This window comes from Quercus robur, chromosome 10 (assembly GCF_932294415.1).
Source record: "Quercus robur chromosome 10, dhQueRobu3.1, whole genome shotgun sequence".
Classification (NCBI taxonomy): Eukaryota; Viridiplantae; Streptophyta; class Magnoliopsida; order Fagales; family Fagaceae; genus Quercus; species Quercus robur.
In genome coordinates, this window is record NC_065543.1 from 44,296,407 (window position 1) to 44,306,728 (window position 10,322).

The 10,322-nt window shown below is 40.1% G+C and overlaps 1 protein-coding gene across 1 annotated transcript; it reads right to left on the reverse strand.

Annotated features, from left to right (window-relative positions):
• Window positions 1-729: 729 nt before the first annotated feature.
• On the reverse strand, window positions 730-8,631 carry LOC126702478 (uncharacterized). Its single transcript, XM_050401179.1, has 4 exons — window positions 8,031-8,631; window positions 6,104-6,475; window positions 1,552-5,989; window positions 730-1,164 (listed from the first exon to the last, which is right to left on the reverse strand). Exons 1-3 carry the CDS (start codon window positions 8,172-8,174, stop codon window positions 1,592-1,594), a joined length of 4,914 nt encoding a protein of 1,637 aa, XP_050257136.1. The 5' UTR covers window positions 8,175-8,631; the 3' UTR covers window positions 730-1,164; window positions 1,552-1,591.
• Window positions 8,632-10,322: the final 1,691 nt, after the last annotated feature.

Below are 10,322 nucleotides of genomic sequence, written 5' to 3' on the forward strand. Positions count from 1 at the left end.
TGTCCATGCCTGATGCCCCCACCTCTAAAAGGGGCTAGGAATGGTGAAATTGCTGGTTTTTCAATTGCATCGAGACTTCGAAAAAATAAATAAATCTTTATGCTCCATGTCACAGTGTTTCCATCATCTTATTATAATCCATGTTATAACTTCTATTTCAGGAAGACATTCAAACTCTTCCCACAGCCATTTGCACCCATCAACAATTAGTATACAGCAACTTGGGTAAATAAACAAAAATACAACATCCAACCTAAATAAAAAATTAAAAAGAATGTTTACAGTACCAAATAATTCGAACAATACAAAGCTAAGGCCTCTCCTGAAGAGTTGTCAATGATTGCATAAAATCATACAGATGATGCACAATTTCATTCATTGAACATCAAGACTTTTTAGCACAATAACTGACCATGCATATGTAAACACACACTTCAGAAGAATGATTCCTCAAAAAATGAAAAATGGTTAACCAAACAGCTCCTAGATGTGGCTTGTGGGAAAACACCATGTAATAAAAATATTGATCTTGATGAGTAGGAACATTGGAACAAAGTCTGGACAGAAAACCAAACTGGATCGAAGACTAATATTAGTGTTAATAAATAAAATAAAATGAAATTAGAATACAGCATCAAGCATAGCAACTAAACCATGACAAAACAAGAGTTCAGTTGCCAAAATTTGATGAGCAGTCAGCTTTATATATATATATGTGATTAGAAGGTAGAAGGGGAAAGGCAAAGAAAGATAAATTAACAACAAATCACATACAAAAGGTGTTGGCTTATAAGCAGTTTAGTAACCCAACCTCCATAAAAGGAAGTGTTGGAAAAGGAAGGGATGGCTTTGGGTCCAATGTCATATATAGTTGTTGCACTGAATACCAGTAAAGGAACCAATTTTGAAATGTCTGGGCAACACAGACTGCATGCTTTCCAACAGTTAAAATATCTACAAAGGGGAAACTGATCTGCAGCCACCCAGAACAAATTCAAGGAACAAATAGCTTGTAGACCCCGGACAGATTACATTTTGATACAGCGAAGGGATGGGGGTCGGAGACTATGAACAACATCAGATAACTCACTTACCACCCATCCTCCGAAAGCACACAAGTTAGATGACAACCTCTGGGATTAGCCAACACCCATCCTCAAAGCACTGAAGAGAAGAAATTAAATAATAATTAATATAAAAAGTTAAGAATGGCAGCTCTAATGTAGAAATAATAATAATAATAAATGAAGATAAATGCATAAATACTATGGAAAAGACAGTAACCACAATGAATTCAGAGAAAAAGATAAATACATTATTAAAATAATAATAAAAAGTCGAAACTCCCTCTATTTAGCTACAGAGGAATGAAAAAGAGATGCATACATGGACAAACACTGAGAAATTATCTTATGTCATTTACAAACTATTCATTACCAAAACCTTTTTCTAGTTTTCCTATGTAATATCCAAAAAATCTTAAAGAAACCTTTATCACTCTCCTAGGTGACTAGACTCACATGTGCTATATATACAGAAACGAAAACTTACGAGCTTTTCATGGGTCACCAGATTGTGCCATTACTCATTCCTACTGCCACGAGGGCTGCTTGTATCCATCCCAACCTCCCTCAGGCTCCTTTCTCTTCAAAAGACCACCTGCAACCTGGTACATCCTTGCTTGGTCATCTGCTATGGACTGTGAACTGGAAACAGACAGTTGCCTTGGTGGAAGACAAGTCTCATCTCTTGCTTCCAAGTCTAATCCTCCAGGCCCGGCATTAAGGTCTAAACCCTGTCTTCCCCATTTCCTACTGCTCTCAGCGCTACTGTTGTTTGCATCAGGGAAGCTAACAACATAAGGCTTAGGAAAATGAGAAGAAACGGTACCAGCAGGTCCTAAAAACTGGGGACGGACTGCAGGGAAGCAAACCTTCCCACCAGATGATGAATCCATGTATGTTGTTGAACCACCAGGAAATGCGGCTGATGACAGTGGAAAGGGGGTTCCAAAAGGGAAGACAGGGTATGGAAAAGTGCTGGAGGAAAAGGGCACTGCTGGAGAAGATGACAGCACTTGCCCCCTGAAGACATCAGGACTAAATGGACTGCCGCCACCAGTGGTACCCAACATCCTTGGCGGCGCACCACTTGCAACAATTGGGAAAGACTGATCCCCTCTATCTGGCATAATAGGCACAGCAGGATAATTGCTTCCTGAAGTAAACCATGGTGAAAAGTTCCCAATTTCTGTATTGTTCATTCTAAGGCCAGAAACGGATGGTTGGGATGAAAAACCACTCCTGGAATGCAGGCTGAAAGGTGATGGTTCAGCACACACCTCATCAACTAAAGGCCCATTGTTCAAATCAAAGTCCCTGCGGCCACTCACTGCACCATTAAGAGCACCACCCGATTGTGACTTAACTTGCGCAAGTGGAATATCCATTCTACGACCGTTGCTGATTGAGAAATTGCCCATATCAGAAGCATCATCAACTCGGTTCAAATCAAGATCAAGTCCCCCAGAGCCACGAACAGGTTCAGAACATATCATTCCATCACGTGCCACGTCATGATTATTTGTTGGGACAGATGAAGAACCTGGCTCCTGAGCAGAAATCCGTGAAGCCAAATCCTCAAGGGCTCTTTCGTCAGGTATATTCAAATCAATATCCAACGCAGGGCGACTCTGCTTGCCAGCTGCAGCATCAGGAAGAGGGGCGTTTGCAGTGCCCTGTGGCATTTCTGGAGCTTTCCTGGGTTCAGCTGGCCGAAAGGCACTAGTGGCTGCTGATCCCTTCCAACCAAGTTCCCCTTTACTCTTCAGCAGGTCATCTGGTGGAACAAACGGGCCCTTTGCAGCAGCAGCAACAGTAATTGAAGCAGGAAGGCCACTAGACACGGAAGAAACAAGAAAAGGTAATGGACTAACCAATCGAACAGTGGATGAACATGCTGGTGCCGGCAAGCTATTCGGTTCCCCAAATTTTCCCTCATCCACAGTAAAGCCTTCATTCAAATCAAATTCCACTTTTGCATCCATATCTGATGCCCTGGCAGCAGGCATAGAAGTTGCATCTGCATTGGTTGATTTACTTTCCTCTGTGTCAACTGCTTCTGTGCCAGTCCTCTTAGGTCCCCTAGTCATTTCAGGCTGTTCTGTTTCTTGTGCAGTTAATGCAGGTGAAATCGTGTGAGGAGCTGGTCTAACCTGTTGATCATGACCTGCTTTGCTTTCCGAATTCTCCTCCACGTACTCACCATCATGATCAGTGACAGTGGAAGCTAAACCAACTGAAGTTCGATTCTCAGAAGTTGTAGGGTCATTACTTTCCTGCTCATTTCTTTGTTTTTCAGCCTGATTTACATGATTCCTGGCATCTGCTTCATCAATCTTTTCAGCCTTCAGATCTTTTACTTTCTCTGAAGCAATATCTTTCCCACCACCAGAAGGCACCACAACTTCCTCTTTGGTTCCTTTCACATCTTCCATATGCATCATGGATAAAGGTGGCTTCAGCTCTGTCTGGTTACCACCATCCAGACCTTCAGCTGCTTCCATCTGGAACTCTAGAGCAGAAACTACATTGAACTTATCTTCATTCAACAAAGAGCAACTTGTCTTTTCATTTACATCTGGAATGGCATCTGCATTCACCTCACCAACTGCCTTTTTCTCCTGAAGTGATTTGACTCCGTCAATATCCATAGTTTTCTCTACAGTGCTCACAGGTGAGGAAGTCATTGAAGCAGCTACTGTTATTTCAGTAGATTTACCATCACCTTCTACACATGGGTCTACAGTTTGCTGAAAATCCATACAAGAACTACTTAAATGACCATGGTTCTCTCCTGCAGGTTTCTCCCCAGACAAAGAACAAATAGATGTGCTTTCAACAGTTTTTGTCCCAATATTACAGGAAACAACACCCTGCTTCTCAGGCTCATCACCAGCACCATCATTAGACTGGCCTTGGTCTTGAGCAAGGTCGTCTACTGGAGATGATTTAACTTTGGGATCACTACCTGTGCAGGAATGCTCAACTGCAGGGGTGTTCCTTTGCGGAGAATCAGTAGGTGAAACCAAATCAGACTTCGACATCTCTCCAGCAGCCACACTAGCAAGGAGATTCATCCCAACATCATCCACAATGGATATAGATGCATTTCTTTCAGAGTACTTAACACAACTATCAATTAAAGCATTTATGGAGCGCAAAGAAGCCTCCTGCAAATTCCCTGATTTTTGTTCATTCCCTGATGATGAGGAAGTAGCTTTAGCTTCTGCCAATTTTTTGCTGTCATCTCCAGTCCTGCAGCGCTCTTCATCAGTAACAGCTGCAGGGGATCCATCACCCTCATCAGACCCAGTCAGTACATCCTTCAAATCATTACTTTGCCAGGATTCAGTATTCACATCCGAAGTAATATTAGCTCGACAAGTATCGCTCTTTTCTTTCAGGGTACGATCAAACTGATCATGCTTCTCTGAAAGCACAGGAGAAGAAGCTCTGCTATTCATGATTGAAGGATCTTCAATTGATCCTCCACTGGCACTTTGTGCAGGACTGCGACTTCGATTTGAAATCTTAACAATCAATTTTTGACTGTTACCCTCAATTGAGGGGCTTTCAAGTGTCTTTTCCAATGACAATCCAGACTGTGATAATTTTTCTGAAGCCGGATTTTTGAGCAAGGAACTTTTGATTGAATTTATTTCCCTTTGCGCTCCAGATACAGCTGAACCAGGGAAGCCATTGATTGATTTTCGATGCCGTGAGTTCTTATTTCCACTCATTGAACCAGCAGTAGAGCTCCTTGCGTCCTCCTTCACTGAATGTCCCCCTGTTTTAGCATGGTCACTAGAACATGATTGACTGTTGTTGTGCGACTGACTAGAACTGCTGCTTTTCTCATCCCTTGCTGTTGTCAGAGGGAGATCGGCAGCATTACCAACAGCATTTCGAGCCTGGCTGTCTCTTAAGTTAGTATTCACTGGTGCAGGTGATGGAACTGATTTTATGGACCCAGGAGATGCAGATGCAGACCTGGTGATACTCTCCCCCTGGACAATCTTCACAGAAGTAGTTTTGGATGCAGAAAGCTGTGTAACTGAGCTCTTCATTGCAACATCAGACGACATACCTGAGTGTCTATTCCCACCATGGGAAACTTCAGGAAGGCGTGATCTTGCAGACCAGGGGACAGACTGATTTGAGCCAGACTTCGCATCATTGATGTTCATTTCAGCCTCAACACGTTTCTTCCATAGGTCAACTAAACCTCTTGCTTTCTTCTGGATTTCCAAGTTCTTATGAGTGCGCAAATGATTCACAGACTTCCCAATGTTGCACATTTGTAAGGCATGTAAATTTACAGGCAGCCTATCAAGAGCACGAAGTAAAACCAAGAGAAATTCCTCAACAGTTTTATCACCATCCTTGGGGCCACTACCATCACCAATCTTCCCTTTATGGACTTCCTGGAGCCATTCATCAAATACAGGCAGACCCCTGAGTTGCACAAACCGAGTAAGGCAATCAAAATCATCCGTGGCAGCTATAACACCAGCAAGCATAGACCGCCCAGACAAATCTATTTTTTTATCATTTCTTTCAGGCAGCATGAGCTGCACCAATCTCTCAACACCATCAGAGTCTATTAGCCCTCCTCTTTCTGTAATTTTTGAAACCTCAGATTTTAAATTGCTTTCCAGTCTAGTATGATTGGAATCCCCATCATCAATTTTTGTAGCACGCTCTCGTTTGATAGGCTCAGAGCCCTGATCTCCCCGCTCCCTTTTCTTTCCTTTAACTTGAGAAGGAAGGGAAGATGCACTATTCTGGAGACTATCTGAACCAGCTTTCAACTGCGATGTTGATGTTGGACCACTCATTGGCTTTGGAGATCTGCCACCAGGCTGTAAAGTTGCATGCATTTGTTTCTGCGTCTTATATAACAGCTGATCTACCTCTTCCTGTCGTTCCTGTAAAAGAAAATTAATGAATTTCCATTGTGCAAGTAAGAATATTCAGAACTACCCTAAAGAAATAACATATGTAAGCAAGGAGACGTATCTGCAAGAGCGTTAAAAACTCACATTAATATAATCTTGATCAGTTAGCCACCATAAACACTTGTTTGTAATATCATATACCCGCCGACACACAAATGATGAAATCCCTGATGGAAGTTCAACACCTTTAGGAAGGAATGCGACTTTACACGGATGGAGTAACGATTCAGCAGGAATCGCATCCTTATGAAAGGAATAAAAGATTTCGTTTGGCGCGGCTTCCAACAGGACGCCTTTGCCAAGCTTTACTTCAGCAGGCCGATAAAGCCAACTCACAGCTAACTTTAGCTTATTCTCTTTACTCTGAGTCAATGAACGAATTATTCCAATGAAAGGTGGGGAATCCTGAGGTGGTTTGAAAAGAGCACAGTCACCAACACTAATTTTGCGTCCGTCCTGAGAAGTGGAGGCAAAAAAAGGAATTAAGGCAGTTATAAATTTGAAGGTCTTGAGAAAACCAAACGCACTTCCACAATCGATGTACATTACAAACAGAAGGGCAGAAAGAGGACTTTCATTGGCTAGTTGTAGGCATTATAATGCACTCAGTTTGTCTAAGGAATAATTTCAAATAGTAATAAGAAATCTGGCAGTCAAAAAAGCAATAACACTTAACTCGTGTCAATCAACGGCTAAAGTAGAAGAATTTGAACTTAGGTGACTTTTTAAGGCCTTTTAACTCCATGCCAGAAAGCCACCAAGTCTAACCCTTAGCAGTATTACTTAATGCCTATACATACCAATACCAGTGCCAATGCCAAGCAACAATACATACTTCTTCTGTTTTGATAATTTCTTGATACACGTCATTAAAATAAACTTATTGAAAGTTATTTAACTTGATACTGTGAACATAAACATATTGATTCAACAAGAATCTACTGCTCCTAAGCAAGCAACAAATGTCTGCTCCTATGCAAGCAACGAATGTCTCAAAAACATAAAAATATATTATAAGTTTTCTCAACTCAATTGACCGACAATGCATGCTAACCTTGGTGTATTTTCTGTCATCTAGAATCTAAATATTTACTCCATAAACTAATTGCATTTTTATGTTCACTTAAAAGAAGCTGTTCCTGTGAACGTGACCACATTATGATGTTGTTAAGCATTAATAATATTTATATCAGGACATGAGCCAAACAGGTAAAATACCAGTCAACATAGTCCAATATCGTGTCATCTGCAATGGCCCATCAACCATATAATATCCTGACCATGAATAAACATCCAGAACTGACACCTAAAACATAAGAACAACCAGATTGTAGAAAAATTTTAATTCCAAATGTTTACATAATTTCCCATCAAAAGGAGTTCCCTCCCAAGAGAAATTTAAATCTAAAGGTCATTGCAGAGCCGAAATCCTTCCCTGCACTCATTTAAACAGTTCAATAGAAAAACTTTATCCCCACATAACACAAAATAGGTAGAAGATTTCAGCGTTTTCAAAACCCATCAACAGTTAGCCAAAATAGTAGCTTTCAATACCCCTTCTAAGCTTCTCCATACATTTCGCAAAACCAAGTTCATTTTTGCATTACATCCATCACACCAATTCAAAAAAATGGGACTCCATTTCCAAATCAATCGAGCCAACACACACACACACACAAACGATTCACAAAAATTGGGTTCATTCCTTCAAATCTAAATCAATCACATTAATTCACACAAATTTTCATTCATATCAAGAATTTCCCCCAACACCCAAACCAAAACAGAAATAAAAAACAAAAAACAAAAAAAAAATTCTTTCTAAATCGATCAAGCACAAATACCCCACCTCATCTTCTCACTTACCAAACATGCCAAATCATCTCAAGTCCCAAACAATCAAAACCCACAAAAAAATTTTCTCACACACCAAACAGTCAAATCCAACCAAACAAACAAACAAACAAAAAAATTTAAATAAAAAAAAAAATAAAAACAATCAAAAGCAAACCTTGCAAAACGAATTAGAGGAACACAAAGTGACCGAAGAAGAACCATCGGTTGCGGTGGCGGAAGCAGCTATGGTCGCACGCGTGGGGACTGTCCACATGTGCCGATTCCGTTTCCTTTCCTCACCAACCCGCCCATGCAGCATAGCCTTGCATTTTCCCCTTTCCCAACTTCAATCCCTACCAAGAGTACCATCAATTCCCCAAAACCCCAAACCCACTTCTCTCTTTTCTTTTTCCCCCAAATTCTTCACATTCGCTTAATCAAAAAAACCCTAGATCGATCCCTAACCCTAACCCCCCACACGCACCATTTCAATTTCAAAAAACCCCGAACCCTAAATCCGCTTTCTTCTTCCACTCCCCCAAAAACCTCAAAAATTTTCGATTCCGATTTCTAGGGTTTCCACGTCGAATCCGATTAACCGATCTAATCAAAAGCCTCAGATCCACAACGACCGCGAGAGAGAGAGAGAGAAATTCGAGCCGCCTTTCGATTCAGAGAGAGAAACTGCGAGAATCTAGAGAGAGAAAATAGCGAAGAGAGAGAATATCGGAGAGAGAGAGAAAGATAGAGAGCGAGCCTCAGACGGCAAAAAGGAGAGGTGTACTTGGTACTTGGGTAGAGCAGAGTTCGGGCAGATCGGGCAGTTCGGGCAGGAGAGAATCATAAAGTTACACGCTTGTGACGCAGGTTATTTATGATTGTCAATTAATTTTTTAAAGGGAATGTGACTGACTGACTGAGCACTTTCAGACTTTCATTTTCTTTTTTATTTTATCTATTTATTTATTTATAAGATTTGGGCCCATTTGGGGTAAGGAAGTGTGTGAAGAGAACTTTAGAGAATCTAAATGCTAGGTATTGCACACAAATTTATATTATTTATTAGAACTGTCTTGTGTGGTTGATTATGATACTATAATTTTAAAAATTGGTATGGTTAAAAAGAACATTTTTGCTCCTGATTCACAATTTTTGATTGGTTATAGCCGGTTTTTTGACATATTTTGTAAGTTTTTATTAGATTAGATTGGTACTTGGTTCTTGGTTCGACCAACCGGTATAGTCCAAATTTTTAAATCATGGTAATTATTGTTCGTCATGTCACATGGATCCGTCATCTTTTTATTTACTATTCAAAATCTACCATGTGGTCTGTCCAAAAAAAAAAATCTACCATGTGGGACAGTTGTAAAATATGTGTTTTTGTGTGTGGCATGGTTGAAGTGAGAAATGTTGACCCATCCAGGGGCTTTGACTTTGAGTTTCCAGACAACTTCGGGGGCTCTGAGATTTCAAGGCCAGTTGATTTAATCTTTCTGTGTGACTTGTTTGGTGTTGTAGGTTATTTTTTTAGGGTTAATCGGGCAGTGATTGGGTGACCTGTAGGTGATGGATGGGTATAGGGTGGGAGGGGTAAGATTGTAATATCAAATTAGGTAACATCCACATGAGGGCAGATGATGGAGAAGTTAAGGTTGTCTTGAGTTGTTCCAACACACTCTACTAAAAAGTAATAAAGGGATGATGTAAATGTTCTGTTTTTGGCAGGAAAATGATTTATGAGGTTGTTGCTTAAGTAAGCATAAGGCAATTCGAGATCATATGGGGGCCTGAAAATCATGTACCATTGGAATTCTCAAACCAAAAAATAAATACATAAATTTGGGGATTTTTCTTTCCATTGTTTTTATTTTGAGGTGCCGCACTGCCACCTAGTTACATTTCACATGGATAATAAATGTGAGAGGTGGAGATGGTTGAGTTTGGATCCTCTACCCTTCAATGTGTTAGAACTTAGAACCATGATGTAGTATTTATAGTCAAGTATTGTTACAACTCTATTGACAAAAAAAAAACACCACTCAAAGTTGGGGTGGTCCACTAATTAGGGTCTTGATATAGATAGATCTTGAGTTCAAACATTCAAAAGTAAACATTTGACAAAGGTTTAGTTTCATAATTATTGTATTATACCACCCATAATTATTGGTGATCTGGATAAGACTTGCATCAAACTATGATTCAACTCAAACTCAAAGTTGGGGTAATCCACCAATTAGGGTCTTGATATAGGTGTAGATCTTGAGTTTAAACATTTGGAAGTTACAAGTTGGCACCAATTTAACTTTAAAATTATTACCACTAAAAATTATTGGTGATTTGAATAAGACTTACATCAAGCTATGACTCAACCCCCTACCTCAACTTCTTTATTGTTCAATCGCTCAAACAACAGTTTCTCAATAGATAAAAGAATTAATATATTTATCAAAATAAAAATTGTTGC